At 41.9% G+C, this 15,147-nt stretch overlaps 2 protein-coding genes across 2 annotated transcripts; one reads left to right on the forward strand and one right to left on the reverse strand.

Moving 5' to 3' along the window:
* The first annotated feature begins 1,664 nt into the window (after positions 1-1,664).
* siae (sialic acid acetylesterase) lies at positions 1,665-8,282 on the forward strand. The gene is made up of 11 exons (XM_079165756.1): positions 1,665-1,948; positions 2,320-2,415; positions 2,697-2,858; positions 3,414-3,568; positions 3,801-3,939; positions 4,132-4,297; positions 4,466-4,548; positions 4,634-4,767; positions 6,203-6,357; positions 6,887-7,073; positions 7,226-8,282. The coding sequence occupies exons 2-11, from the start codon at positions 2,361-2,363 to the stop codon at positions 7,484-7,486; spliced, it is 1,497 nt and encodes a 498-aa protein (XP_079021882.1). The 5' UTR covers positions 1,665-1,948; positions 2,320-2,360; the 3' UTR covers positions 7,487-8,282.
* Positions 8,283-8,434: 152 nt separating this feature from the next.
* tbrg1 (transforming growth factor beta regulator 1) lies at positions 8,435-13,702 on the reverse strand. The gene is made up of 15 exons (XM_079165755.1): positions 13,644-13,702; positions 13,373-13,504; positions 12,949-13,006; positions 12,785-12,867; positions 12,606-12,642; positions 12,192-12,254; positions 11,183-11,419; positions 10,947-11,017; positions 10,543-10,775; positions 10,321-10,457; positions 9,938-10,084; positions 9,664-9,761; positions 9,430-9,540; positions 9,081-9,226; positions 8,435-8,723 (listed from the first exon to the last, which is right to left on the reverse strand). The coding sequence occupies exons 2-15, from the start codon at positions 13,489-13,491 to the stop codon at positions 8,635-8,637; spliced, it is 1,629 nt and encodes a 542-aa protein (XP_079021881.1). The 5' UTR covers positions 13,492-13,504; positions 13,644-13,702; the 3' UTR covers positions 8,435-8,634.
* Positions 13,703-15,147: the final 1,445 nt, after the last annotated feature.

Here is a 15,147-nt window from a genome sequence, read left to right on the forward strand (position 1 = left end):
AGTAATGTGTTTGTCTGCTAAGTAGGTACGTCTGGAACTTAAAATGGCGTTTCTCCGTTCATCTGAGCCAAAATGGTGGTCAGAATGCCGGCGGCGAATCATACAGGGGGCTTGGGGTTTGGGGGCTGACCGCTTCACGGTTTTGGAGTTTTATTGGCTGAAAATTCTGTCAATCACTTCATGGAACACACGAGTGTGTTCGCTTTGAGCACCTGGTTGTAACGAGTGGTCTCATGACAAGATCCGCCCGGCAGAGCCTGAGCAAGGGCTCCAGACAAACAGACAGAGACGAGGAAAATGCATCCAGGAGAGATTTGAGAGGTCAAAATGGGTCAAAATGGGTCAGAATGATGCCAAAATGATGCCAAACAGCTCTGTTAGGATAGATTGTACAATATGAGTGATAAACAAAGTGAAATATAGTGAAATATATAATTATAAAGTATATAAAAGTAAAATGGAACAGCTGCAAATTCTGGTTCGAAAATGAGAATTTGGCATGTTTTCTTTTAGATAAACACCTATAACTGGGGTTTGCTTCACTTTATTTACACCAAATCTTTTTGTGAGGCACCTGCACCCTTTGCGCTATGAATTGGGAATGTGTTTAGGCTAGCCAGGGCCTCATTTAATAAATTACAGTGCTTTTTCTTCAGTCGAACCTGGGACTTTTCCCTGTTTGCTGTGTTTGCTGTGTTCAGCTACTATTAACCAGTAACATATACACAATATTTACTCATCTAATCAAATCTCACAATCCCTAGTGTTATTCAAGCATCAACATTTTTAAAATAGACCTTGTAGTTACAGAATTGTAGTCTCTTTTGTATGGGTTACAATTTTCGAGAAAAGGCCTAAAAAAAGGCTTAGGGTCCAGAAGGTTTTAAGAAGTACAGTCACATTTTTCCACCCGGCTACATATACTATATATGTATTTTTGTCAGACTAGTCAAACCATTAGTTGCCTTTTTTCTTCCATTCTGAGTTATCACTTAAGCTTTTATAAACCTTATACAACATGTTTGGGCTATACTCAGCCCAACAACAAATCTGAATTTGAAATAGGAAACTATACTGAGAGAGTGAAAGAGAGAGAGAGAGAGAGCAGGAGAGATGAATAAGCCAACAGATCACTTATCACACTAACTTTTTTATTTGTCATTAGTTCAATCAATTATGAATGTATTATTAAACAGGGTGTGTATAGTCAGAGGACAGCATGTCAGGTGCTTGAGCACCACCTGGGGGTCTATATGCAAAGGTGCCTTCAGTTTGACCTGTGAATGCATTTTTGCACAAAATGACCCCAATTTGTTCCATTAGAAGTGCTTTAAGAGGGCTCTCTTCGTTGCTAGCTTGGACAAGAGGAACAATTTAACAACGATTAACTCTTGAAATGTACATGTGGGCTGTATTGTTGTTAGACAGACTTGAAACAACTGTGAACGTATGCTTGAATCAAAATGATTATGACGTTTTTTCCCCCCCAATAACATCAGAACAACTATTGGGTTTTACACCTAAATACAAAATTCAACAGATCAATATTTTTTAAACAAACTGTCAATCATGTTGGTACTTTTGAGCTTTCGGGCTTTTATTTTGAAGATCCGCAGTCAGATGGTGACGTCACAGCACACAATAAAGACTCAATGTGTGCTGCACAGTGTAGAGTATCGTTAACATAACATGAATGTCCGTAGTCTTTAACATAAAACATACGCGATGTGAGATAGCCTACAGAAGTTGAATCACAACTTAATCTGGGTGGATCACAGTTCCCCACAGCTGACAGTCATCTGTACGCGGTGTTTGAGCTCAGTATGTTTAACTCACAGGCTGCATGAATGCACAGACAGGTCTCACATCGACTTGACATCAGATTAGTAACGATGTATGATACAAATATGAAACGGACAACAGAGCGTTTCTTAAAGGATTTATTGACGTGAGTATTTTGAACAGGCATCGACACCTACCACCAACTCTGTCATTCACTCTGGTCCTCGTCATGCGTCCTCGGAATCTCAACCACAGCCTCGTTAACGAGTAGTACATATTCCAACAAAGTGTTCCGTTTATATTCTTTCAAAAGAAACCGTAGAAACTACGTGAAAGAGAGGAGAAACGATAGAAATGTTTATTTCCTGTTTATTCTACGTGGGTCCTGAGAGGCCACTCCTACCACACATCTGCTTTACGCACTCGACCATAAATACCAGTTAATTCAAAACCAGCTAAACTCGCACACCGGGTCTGTTAGCGACATGGTATTGTCACTTAGCATGTAAAGTTAACTCGAATTACTTTATCCGACAGAGTTGTTCCAGCTTGTTGTTCACGCTCGTTGTCTTCCAGTCATGGCGAATTTACTGAGTGTTGTCCTCATACTTATTGCTTCTCTTCACGACTGTGGTGAGTACCGTCGGTCAAAACGTTTTGTCAGGTAAACTTCATTGTACTGGAACTAACCATGTCTATGCTACCTAGCTAGCTATCGCACTGCCTTTAGTATTTAAAAACAGAAACCAAAATACAGTTGCATTTCTTCCACTTACCCAGCATGCAATGAATATAGTAATCTCTTATAAATGTTGGCATTTAAGAAAAAATAAAATAAAATTATGAGTTTGATTCTTCTACACTCATTGTATTTTACAAAAGTAAAATAATAAAATGTGTGTGTGTGTATATAGAGGGGGCCCTGAGCTTTGCCTCCTACTATGGAGACCACATGGTGCTCCAGAAGTCTCCAGAGAGCGCTGTGCTGTGGGGCTATGGCCCTGAAGGTGCTCAGGTGACCCTCACCTTGTCAGGACCCTCACAACAGAAAACCCCATTGGTCAATGTGACAAAAGGTGAGTGCACCCCCTTTGTGGTCAGGTGTGTGCTGACATCCACAGGCTAGTGAAAAAGTCAAACAGGGACCGATGTGACAGAGGAATCATTTGTGAATCCGAGCTTTTGTTGTGTAACCATTGTCAGGACAGTTGCGGTTATGAGCTGAAAAAAATGTGGAAGTTCTGGTCACATGTTTCAACTTCTCTAAACGTATATCTCAGTAAGGTCGGTGTGCAAAGGATAGGAATGTTTCTTCAATCTGTCTCCACTCCTCAATCAGCTGACGTCTACACATGTCAGACAATGTGACTTTTTCACAGCAGACATTTTGACTTTTTAAAATAGTAGGCAAAGCACAGGCCTGCGTTACTTACTACTAACACTAAGGACGGCTCTGTTGTGTTCAAGTGACAGTGATACTGAGCCAACAGGCACAGTACCAGGACCCTTGAATCAAAGCAGCTAAAGGGAACTAATTACACCTGTGCTTTTCCTACTGTGATTCTGTGCACGTACACGGTACACTTGCACCTTATTCTATATATAATGCATGTTCAATGTTATTTTTGCAGGTATCTGGCGCGTCACCCTTGACCCGGTTGAAGCCGGTGGTCCCTACAATGTGACGGCAGCCATTGAGAGCAGCACGGCCACTCTGACAGATGTGCTGTTTGGAGATATTTGGCTGTGTGGAGGGCAGAGCAACATGTGGTTACAAATATCTAAGGTGGGCTGAGCTGTCTGTCTCTCTGATCAGCCCATTCATTGGAATATAAAGAAAACCCTTTGTGCTACTCACAAAAGATAGGAAGTTAAAATAGCTTAATCTCTGAAGATTTGCTGTAGTAGTCCGAAAGGTTGAAGCATTCCAGACATAAATAACTTTATATATTATTTGTATGTATTTATTCATATTTTATTGTTTACTGAGCTCTTTTACGAATTCATTCTCCCAATAGATTTTCAATGCGTCAGAGGAGCTGGACATTGCAGCGAAGTATCCTCACGTGAGGACTTTTATGGCAGCCTTGAACCTGAGTGAAACTGAGCAAACTGATTTGCTTGAAGTGGAACTCCCCTGGTCTGTGCCGCCAGAAAGTAAGCCCAGGAGTTGTTTATTTATTCATAGAATTGTTTAAAAACGTGTTTCCAGCTTTTGGTTATTGAACTGCAACAGAGCCAGTTGCAGTGTAATAGAAACATGCATGTGTTCCTGGTGCATTTTGTTTAAGTGCGTACATCCACCTACTTGAATTCTGCTGATTGATTAACAGGCTGGTGTATTTCCAGATGTGGCAAAGTTCTCTGCAGTGTGCTGGCTCTTTGGACGCTACTTGTATAAGACGCTGCAGTACCCTATAGGACTGGTGGAGTCCTGTTGGGGGGGCACACCTGTCGAAGTCTGGTCCTCTTCAAGAGCACTGCAGCAGTGTGGACTGCTGCAAACTAACAGCGGGTAAAGTATGAAAACAAACACAATCTAGCAAACCCGCCACCTGATAGGTGTGGTAACTGATTTAGAACACTTATATAAATTTACCGTGTGACACACTGTTCTCAAGCTAGTGTAAGATCTAGTTGGCTTGCACTAACTGCACTATTTTTGCACATTAAAATCTCTCAGTCCTAAAGGGAATTCGATCTTGTGGAATGCAATGATTCACCCGCTGCTCAACATGACCATCAAAGGAGCCATCTGGTACCAAGGTAAGACTACCTGCACAGGTAGCAGAGGTTCAGTATAGCCACATATATGTATAACATGCATCTGTAAGCCTTGTGTTGCTTTCAGGTGAGGCGAATGCAGACTATCATCAGGAGCTGTACAACTGTTCCTTCCCTGCTATGATTGATGACTGGAGGATGGCGTTTCACAAGGGCTCGGGGGGGCAGACGGCTCTCGACTTCCCCTTTGGATTTGTCCAGGTATTTTACTGTCAGGCGGCAACCAAAGCCAATGCGGAAGTGTCTAAAAAAAGTGCATTCCCTCTACTGACCAGCAGGGGGGCGACTCCTCCAGTCGCAAAAATAAATCGGATTGTATAGAAGTCTATGAGAATATTACTCTACTTCTAACTTGATTTATTCTCTCAGTAAACATTCTGAACATGAGTTTATTCTCTCAATTGCTAGTTTCAGGTCTTCTTCAATACAGTCTCTAAGTCACTCCTCTGCATTCCAAATATGGTAACTTCCGTTGATTGGTTGCAAAAAACACAACATGGCGACGGCCGTAATCCAAGATGGCGACGGCAAAATCACTTTTCAAATTAGCATACGTATTTAGTTTTAATTTTTCACAATGGAAACAAGTACAGATAACGAGACATTTAAGAAAGTAACAATCAAAATAGTGAAGGTGTACGGTGTTTTTAAAAATTCTCTCGGATTAGAAAATAGCTTTTTTGCAATCACATGACTATTATGACGCGCAAAATTCAGATGGAGGGCAGGAAGTGAAGAACCTAAATACTTCCTCGCAGCAGTTATTGCCAGAAAATAAAAACACATTAGATAAGATCCCTACAAATTGAAGAAGAGCTCATTTTCCCCACAACTTGGCTAATTTGCCCAGTGTGAAAGTGATCGACATTACAAAGTACCTCGTCCTCCAGACCTCCTACTACACGGCTTGCCAGATGAAGGCGTACAAGAGTCTAAAAGCTTCCAACTATTTCATGAGCGGTTGGGTCCACGGAACCAAAGTAGCATTGAACGACTGTCGTATTGTTTTTGCCCGGGTAGCTAACATTGCTAAAAACAAATCTCCTGGTAGATAGCTAACTAGTTTTGTCCCGCGTAAAGAAAGATAATGACAAAAACACCGACCATGGTGGCGATATCACCGGAAACCTAGCCAGCCAAAGCTGCGATATAATCACCCTGTTGTTTGTTCTCTAGCTAGTGTTTCGCAGATTTAGCTAGCTAGTTAGCTTCTGGGAGATTTGTCTTTAGCAATGCTAGCTACCCGGGCAATTCTACTTTGGTTCCGGGGTCGTGGTCTGTGTTTTTCATCACTTTTAGCTAGCTACGTAGGTTTGTGATTTTCTCACCTCTGTGTACAACTATTTTTGGGACTCGAAAGTAGCTCTTGTTTTCCCCCGCAATTTAATGGGTTGGAACAGCCATAAAAAGCGCAAACCATTGGCATTATTGCTGCAGTATTGAACCTGCCTCCAGTTGCCTGCCCTCCATCTGTAAAGCACACCGATGTGTGACTTCATCCGCAAATAATCTATTGTTGACGTTAGCGCCCCCTTGTGGTTGTATCAAAGAAGAGTGTCGCAATATGTACCCATAGAAAGTTTTCACAAATATCTGCAGTATTGTAAATCTAATCCAGGATTTCTTTGTACTACAGCTGTCCACCTGCACAAAAGGCTCCACGAGTGACGGTTTTCCGAACATCCGCTGGCACCAGACCGCAGACAACGGCTTCGCCCCGAATCCCCGGATGCAGAAAACCTTCATGGCCGTTGCTTTGGATTTACCAGATGAAACGTCACCCTTTGGCACGTAAGGATTGTCTTTATATACACTCATAGCATATTCAATCTTTACAACACAGGAGCATCACATTTTGATACTTAGTGTAATTAACTACTGATAGAACATCAGGAACTTTGCAAATCCTTCAGAGATTTGATCAACAATTCTTATGAACTGATGTGGTGCAGAGGGTCAGCGCTATTTTTAACTACAACAGGTTTGACCTTTTGGAGTTTATTACTAAACTAAACAAAATTCATTGGAGCAAAGAGCTCCAATCTTACCTGTTTCTGCTGCGGCTTCCAGTTTGTTTTTAAGATCCTCATAAACATCTTTAAGACTTTTCATGGACTTTGCCCTGACAGGCTGCCAAGACACATCAAGTCCCTGGCATTATTCTCACATCAACAGACTCTCTTAATGTACCAAAGACTGAAAGACTTTTGTATTTAGTGATGAGTCCTGTAATGACTTTCAACCTCCCTATCTGGTCTTACCAACTGGTTCATCCATGATGTTTGTTAAAATGATTAGTGTTTTGTTTGTTGTCTTTCAGGATCCATCCACGGGACAAGCAGGATGTAGCCCTCAGACTGACACTGGGAGCAAGGGCAGTGGCTTATAATGAGAAGGACGTGTCCTTCCAAGGGCCTTTCCCCACGGAAATCCTGTCGGATCATGAGTTTATCAACATAACCTACGACCAGAATGTCTCTGTCACACCATCTAAAGACATCTTTGAGGTGAGGCTGGCAGCGGTACACTCAGTTTGAGTGATGCCCCATATTCACCAAAACTATAAGTAATGCATTTATAAGATCATTTCTTAAACTAAATTCTTGCTAAATAATTAAATAAGCTCCAATCAGTGATTTTTCTTATTTCTTTTATCAAGATCTGTTGCTCAGGGATTCAGACTTCATGTGGGCCTAAGTCTTCCTGGGTTCCAGCTCCCATCATGCACTGGGGTCCGACCACCGTTCTGTTATCTACCAGTTTGTGTCAGCCTACTGACGAAGTCGCTGCCCTCCGATATGCATGGAGAGACTGGCCCTGTGACTTTAAAGCCTGTTCGATCTACAGCGCCAGCAGGATTTTACCTGCGCCTCCTTTTATTACCAACCGCTCTCCAGCCAAAGGAAACCAGGATCTGTAAGAAGAAAAAGTAATAGAAAAAGTGCCTTTTTGTTTCTTTAGGTCAAAATGAGCTGATTTGACCGATATGTAGTCAGATTTACCAGAAGATGACACAGTGGATTGTTACTGACAAAGCTAAATTTAGCACATTTTGTAGTTTTTCAAAGATTTATGCACTTCAGAGGGAAGAATTTCTTCTTTTTTTTTCCCTTTTACTTGTCAGTTTATTGTGATTTCTTTGTTTGTATTACTTTGACTTAAGGCAATCAATTTGGGTAAGTAATAAGTGAGTCGGCTCAGAGTGGGCCAGTGCCAGATCCCATGAATTAAGCAAAAAGTACTGTCAGTAATTCATGGCATCTGGATCCACAGCTTACCTTCACATCTATTTAACCTCCTTTTTACCAGAGTGGTGAGTTTTCCTACAGCATCCAATCATAAGTGCCTCATCAGAACGGGAATAATACCAACAGAGCACTGGTGCTACGTAGCGTCTTTGGTTGGAAAGTTTGGCAGTTCTTCCAGTCAGTCTGCCGGTACACTGAACAATTAATAGATTTTTCTTTTTTTATAGAGATTATCAGTCTGTTTGATGAAACACTGAAAGTGCTTGTATATAATCATGTGTTACATTGTTTATCCTGTAGACAATCTATGATGTTACAACCACTGCCAATAATTGCTGGACTGTGTGTAGAAAAACATGACGATGTTTTATTTGAACAAAACTCTGGATTTAAGTTTACAACAGAAATGAGTCTTTATAAATGAACATAATTTGCACAAATAAATGATAAATCAACAACTAAGTTTGTGTGGGTGTGTTTCATTTAAAGCCAAAGCTTTAACTTGCAAGTTAAACAAGATGGCAATTAAATTATTGAGTAATCAAAATCAGTTTCAACTGGAAAATATTTTATTTGTTTAACGTCAAGTGGGATTCAATTTCTAAAATCCAGCACATATGTTTATATACATACAGAAATGCAACTGTCTATACAGATGTGTTATTGGCACATGAAGCACAAAGCTAACTCCAGTTAGTGCACATCCACACCACTGCTGTCTGGCACTCGCTAGAAGACGTCATACAATAAATAACAGCTCTGAGTTTCCTGAAATATTGAGAGAGAGAGAGGGGGAGGGGGGGGCAATTCACTTTCAGGATCATGAGCTGAAATACGAGGTAGAGGGCTTCATGGTGGGGGAGGTCAGGTGGTGCTGATGAGACGAGCTAGGAGACTGCGGTGCCTGTCCTGAGGAGAAACGGACGGATGAAACAAAGTCACCGTCAATGCTGAGTGATCATGTCCGCATTAGAAAATACAAGAGGTAACGCAACTAGCAGTACAGTGAAAGAGATGGCATTTCGGCCATACTTTTACTTTGAAATCCTAATTAAATACTGCGACATAGAGGTCCGCTGCTCTGCTCAGACATCTGACAGTTGTGGAGAAAGACACCTGAAGGCTACCCTGGTTCATATGTTTGATGGACGCATCGTGACCAGGACGGCCTATACTGCTTGTACAGTACATGCGTCAATGTGACAGGCTTTAACAAGACCTGGGGTAATCTACGCTACAGCCAAGTGAAAAACATATTCAAGCCACCTGTCATGTGCTCCGTCTTGATGTTGTCAACAAAGCCCCGATGTCTCTGGTAGGCCTCAAAGTTGACTGAGGCATCGTCCTCCGACAGGCTGTGAGGAACCTGGCCGTCGCCCGTGCGACACACCTCAAAGCGGATCCATCGGTAGCTGAGAAAAGTTTAAAAGATGATTGAAATATATATGAATCATGCAATGTTTAATGTAAAACAATATTTTCTTTGGATCAAAAACATGAAAACAAATCTCAGTCTTATTCTTAAATTATAATCTGAGAGTCAGAAAAGATGTGAAGTGCACGCTGTGTGTTGTAGCTGGTAATCTTAAATCATATTGAGTGAGGGTGAACTTACTTGCTACATTTGCGCGCTCCGGGACAACTCTGGATGAGATTCTGGATGGTCGGGTGTGAGAAGCCGAAGAAGTCAGCCCCCGATGGCACGATGGGCGCCACAGACTTGGAACTAAGAAAAAAAAGGACATGTTGAAAGTTATGAAGTAAAGTTGACTCAAGTCTTCTGAAAATGGAAATATGGTGGTCAAATCAACCACAAACAATGCAAAGCCTTTGTGGTGAACTGTGGTACCTGACGGACGCGATGGCCTTCAGTAGGTTGGAGTGGCACGTCAGGGCCGAGGAGGCCACGATGGCATTCTGAGGATCCTCTTCAGGCACAATCTCAAACTGGTGGGACAATATAGGATCACGTGCGTCGGTAAACAATTTAATTCATACCGTTTCAAACTGAACTGAACACAACCTAATCGACGAGGTAGTACGTCCATTTTGTTGTGTTCACTTGGATGTCAAGAGAGACATTTATTCATCTTTTTTTTTTCATTAACAACTGCGTGTCTAACCTGGGGACCTGCTCCCACATCCTTGATTTGGCAGGTGTAGAGGCACTGCTGGTCGGGGCTTTTCATGCTGGCAAAGACTCGAGTGCTGCAGAAGCCCACCGGGTAGATGGCACACTCATCATGGAACAACATCCTGTCTGTGATGATCTGCAGGGCAATCAAAAGTTAGCATTTGGCGAAGCTTTTTCTGATTTTAGAGAGGCTGTTGTAGACTTTATCTATTGAACTACCTTCGGATGGACAGTTAACTTGTCTTAGCAAGAAGACAGCATGTCTGTATTAATAAATAGGATATAACATGTGAGGCTGGAGTTCAGAGGCTTACCCTGACTGTACCGCGGTGATTATAATGCTACGGCATGTGATCAAAGACATACACTGACCTCTCCCAGGCTGTAGACCGTTAAACCTCCCAGTGCGATGGGGAAGACGGGGCGACCAGACGAGTCCAGAGCGATGGGCTGCACCAGTTTCCGAGACCCGTCGGCCAGCTTTCTCTTCTTAGACGTCTTCTTTGGAACTGAGGAAACACGAGACAACAAAACAATGGGCCAAATGTCTTGAAACGGTGAATGTGAACCATTCAAATCTGCATCAGTACTCACATTCCTCCTTTCCATTTTCCCTGCCTCGCTCTTTCCTTTCCTTCTTGGGTTTTTTAAGAGGTCCCTCTTCCCCCGTTGACGCCAAGTTGTGCCCCCCAGACAGGCCTGAAGCCCCTGCAGCACCTGAGGCCAATGCTGCAGGCGGTCCAGGCGGGTGAGAGCTTGAGCTAGGCGTTGGCAGTAGCTCCCCCTCTGAGAAAGACTGGTACTGCAACAAGGACTTCAGCAAAAACCTGGAAATGAGAAATAACATGAATGTGAAGGAATCATCGTTTCTCTTTTTTGAAGGGTTACATGACATAAAAACTAATCACTACAGGCCATCGATTACGTACAACAGTAAAAGACGGTCCTTGCTAAACACCCATTGTGTGACGCATGCTACCTGAAACATGTCCACTCACCTCCGCTCCTCCTTAGCTCTCAGAAACTTCTCTTCTAAGTGGGCAACTTCATCACAGAGAGCTGCATTCTCCTGCAGGTAAGACAGTGCAACAACACTGACAGTTAAAGAGCTGTGCATCGAAACTGGTCTTGAGATTTGAAAATTCTAACAATAGCATATCGTATTTGCCTGATGTGAAAGAGAACTTTAAATAAAACCAGTCATGGCTTTTTCAGGAGTCAGTCGTTTACTCACAAATATCATGGCGCGGGCAGCTTTGCGCAGTCTCAGGTACTTGAGTTGGTACTTTTCGTTTAGTTTTTTTCGTGGGCCTCTCTTCATCTTGGTCCGATGCTCTGGGGAACTGGTGGGGGAGGGGAAGGCGTGCCCCGAGGCCCCCGAGCCAGAACTGGAGACGGTGTTGTGCTGCGGGGAGCCGAGGAAAGACTGGGTAGTGAAGGCCTGCAGGGCCTGCTGCCGCTCCTCGTCCGTCTGTGAGGAAGCAGAGGGGGAGAGCAACACAGAGATCTGATCTTCACGTGGACCACCACTACCTGACGTCAACGCTCGTGTGGCCTTCAGGGTGATTGGATGAAAATACAGAATAAGATGCAAACGATAAAATAACACAGATGGGGCTCGAACTTTAAACCGCTGTGTGACAAACAATGACTGAAAACAAAATGTGCACGAGGTAATTCAAACCAAAGAAAATGAAGATATTATTTCTACTCTGAATATATTTCACCACAATATATTTTCCAGGAGGATTTAACATTTAACCCTGTTCAACTTTGGAGCTCAGCTTCTACGTCGTAAGTATGGACACTGTGGTAGTTAAAGGATTATTAAGGACGTATTAGTAATGCAACCATAATTAGATAGATTAGATAATTAACTTCTTGATCTCACTGATTTAAAATGATGCACTTCTGGATTATGCAGATGCATCACCCCTCATGTCCTTTAATCAGATTATAAGGGAATGAATAGCAGTCATGACTGGACACCTTTCACATTACACCAGTTTATCTGAGTGCCGGATAAAATGTAATCTCCACTGCAAAAAAAACCTGCATCTTAATGACTACATGTCTATATCATCAAACTACAGCTCTGGACCCATATCTTGGGTGAACAGCAACACCTCAGTATTTATCCATGACCAATATTCTGGCATTAAAAAGGTCAACTGCATGTTCAATGTCCCATTACGTATTTTGGTTTTTGTGTGAAATTGGCATTAGTGTCCCACTTAACTCACCAGCAGTGCAAAGACTCCGTTTCTGTTCTCAATCCTCTTGAATCTCCTGCTGCCTTTTTGTGTCTGAAAAATAATGCGAGACTGAGGCCAATGCACGGGAGGGGGGGGGAACCCAAATTTGATTCCCAAAACCTGAATCACTTTAGATTTAGATTAAGTCCACCATTAGATACAGCAGCTTCACGTCTTCTGCACCGGAGCACAAACGTCTTTCTTTTTTTTTTTAAGTCGTGAAATTAAGACCAAAAGAAGCGAGATGGAAAAACATGGAGAACGAAAAAAATGTTGTAACAGAAATACAGACGATGCATGTGCTGTATCAACTGAACCAACACAGATGTTAAATGAAGGTGCAGGTTGTTGTACTCGACAGCAGAGGCTGCTGTCAGACTGCAGCTCAAACGTCCTCCTTACCTCACGGTACATGACAGCCTCCAGGCTTGACTTCGCACTGCCAAGGAGAGGAACACAAAATAAGTTTAAATGTAGACTCAGGAACCACTTTGCGGTCTACTCAATAATGCTCGTGATTTGGCTTAACATGTAAGGGCATGGGCAATAATACGTGTAGTGGATTGAGAGGATTGCTGTACTTGGATTGAACAAGTCCCCTGTCGATGATTCTCTGTTTGATCTCCTTTATGTGCATGGGACGTCCAGCTTCTTCCAAAACAATCTACGTGAGAGGAAGCAGAAACACGTGACAAACAGTCTTGATTGTGGCAAATGTCACGAATAACACCACGCTGAAATATACCTGTGCAGCATCGAGCCACGTGAGGTTTGGCTTCTCTGATATTTCACTTGGTGGGTCGCTGCAAATGGGGAAAGAAAGCCGTTAATATCATCCAGTGTAACGGTCTTATTTATATGTATATCAAATAATAGAAAGGCACCGGCTGCAATGGTCACGTGGCAACTGTAAACACCCTACTGTGTGTGTACATTTTGAACTCTACAACTTGTGGGATTTAGAATCACTTGATACCACAAAGCCCGTGTAGGAAATCATCAAATCTGATTTGTTTCCCTGTGAGCACACGCCCCTAGATGCATGGGATGCTCTTCTCTACAGCAATCCCACTCTGCAACCTAAATGGATGATCTGATCCTGCAGACTTTATTCTCTTGATCTATAAGCAGCAGTGTTTTAAAACCACATGATTTTTTTTTTTAACAACCTCTCCAGAGTCTCAGTGGTCCCAGATAGACTTGCAATGCTGTCCAGAGCGGGAAACAGAGAGTAGTTCCCCTGACCGTCAGCCTCCATCTCAGATTCAAAAGTGTTGAGTGAATCCATAGGACACGGGGACCTGTCACGCGACAGAGAAGAAGCATTAACGGTGCATTTGTTGTCTCTTTCTGTCTCAGACTTGCTAGTAGCTCACAGCTGCTAATATAATATAAATATAACGTGATGTAAAAGAGTAACGTTAAGATAGAAGCACGCACCTCAGTGAAACTGTAGCAAACCAGCAAACCCACTTCTGTCTGCTCGTGCTCCTGTTTGTTTGCTTCCGTCCGTGTGTCAAGCGGAACCTTCACTCGTCTTCATCGCGTGTGTTTACATTTGTTCAGAGAGGCTAAAAGCTACTGTTAACCCCGTCACCACTTAAAACTACAACATGGAGCTGTATACAGAAGAAGTACTGATTAATATAGTTCTAAAGCGAAAAGAAAACACGAGTATATCGACGGGGTACGTAGATAGAGGAACTAAAGTCCGTGGCTCACACCGGACAGTATTCCTGGTAACATTTCTACGGAATATCCGGTTTAGTTTGTTTTGAACGGAACCGTTTTTATACAGTTCTGGTTTTCAAACGTTTCTGAAATATATAAAACAACAACAACAATAATAATAATGCTAATTTTACATTTACAATTATGGACAGTGGGACATTTCAGATGGACATTATGCAGTGGTTTGTAAATAACACTTTTGATGTTAAAGTATGACTCAAATAAGGGTTAATAAGATTTTGAGTTTGTAAAATGATCAGATTAAATTATTTCAAAGCATGTGGGGGCATATCATTTTTCAAACCTGAGAAAAAAAACTGAGAAGGTCACGTTTGTAGGTGTTGAATACTGTAAAACGGGGCAGAAGTAAGCAACTTGACATTTATGTCAGTCTGTCTTACACCATGTGGAAACTTTGAGTGAGAGAAAATAGTGTTCTGCTTTTAATCTGAACACAAAGTTTACAAAAGCAGATGTTTTTCTCAGTCTTACCTTCATGTTGATATAATTAGTTGATTAGTTATGCTTATTTTTCTGAACTGCAAATCTTTCCTACACCATTTGTGAACATAAAATAAAACTTGAATCATTTTCCTCTTTTTCCTTTTGTCCAAGAGGTCTTCTCATAGCTGAATACGCCTCAATAGTCAAATAACACTGTTTCTGCCCCAGCAGCGGTTAACTGATATCTTTGTGATCTGAAAAACTCTCGTTATGGTCAAGATAACTCTCAAAAACATATTCTCGTTCTTTTGATTTTCAATTTTTCCTCTTTCTGGCACCTTCAGTGCTTTGAAATAATATCTTACCTCATTCTTCATCATTGCAAAATGGCCTATGTGGCACAGACCTAAATGTTTTTGTGGCTGTTTTATGCGCAGAGAACAAAACACAGATTACAGGGAAATCTTGCAGAGCATAAATATACCACACCTACAACCAAGGAGAAAAATAAAGTCCTTCAAATCCTCGAGTGACTGCTAGAAATGAGGACAAATTTGCTTCTGAGGAATCAACATCTCCAATCTAAATTAAGCTATTGCTTATTTCCTGGCATGAAAAGGATAAGCTTTATCTTTAATCTGATTTAATCACGTACTTCATATCAATCTCTTCTTAAGACCACCAAAAATTCACGACTACATGGTTCAACTGAATTACAGCAAAAGCATTTTCTCACTTACCCCACTGGTAAATAGCCCTAAATGAATAC

This window comes from Pholis gunnellus, assembly GCF_910591455.1.
Source record: "Pholis gunnellus genome assembly, chromosome: 9".
Classification (NCBI taxonomy): Eukaryota; Metazoa; Chordata; class Actinopteri; order Perciformes; family Pholidae; genus Pholis; species Pholis gunnellus.

Excerpts from the sequence above, each read along its gene's own strand:
- tbrg1 (XM_079165755.1), bottom strand. The coding sequence starts at position 13,491 with ATGGATTCACTCAACACTTTTGAATCTGAGATGGAGGCTGACGGTCAG. Across the intron at positions 12,643-12,784 it reads AGGGGACTTGTTCAATCCAA|TGCGAAGTCAAGCCTGGAGG; the intron begins GTACAGCAATCC and ends TCTCCTTGGCAG. Across the intron at positions 9,541-9,663 it reads AAGGCCATCGCGTCCGTCAG|TTCCAAGTCTGTGGCGCCCA; the intron begins GTACCACAGTTC and ends TTTTTTTCTTAG.
- siae (XM_079165756.1), top strand. The coding sequence starts at position 2,361 with ATGGCGAATTTACTGAGTGTTGTCCTCATACTTATTGCTTCTCTTCAC. Across the intron at positions 3,569-3,800 it reads TGTGGTTACAAATATCTAAG|ATTTTCAATGCGTCAGAGGA; the intron begins GTGGGCTGAGCT and ends TTCTCCCAATAG. Across the intron at positions 6,358-6,886 it reads GAAACGTCACCCTTTGGCAC|GATCCATCCACGGGACAAGC; the intron begins GTAAGGATTGTC and ends GTTGTCTTTCAG.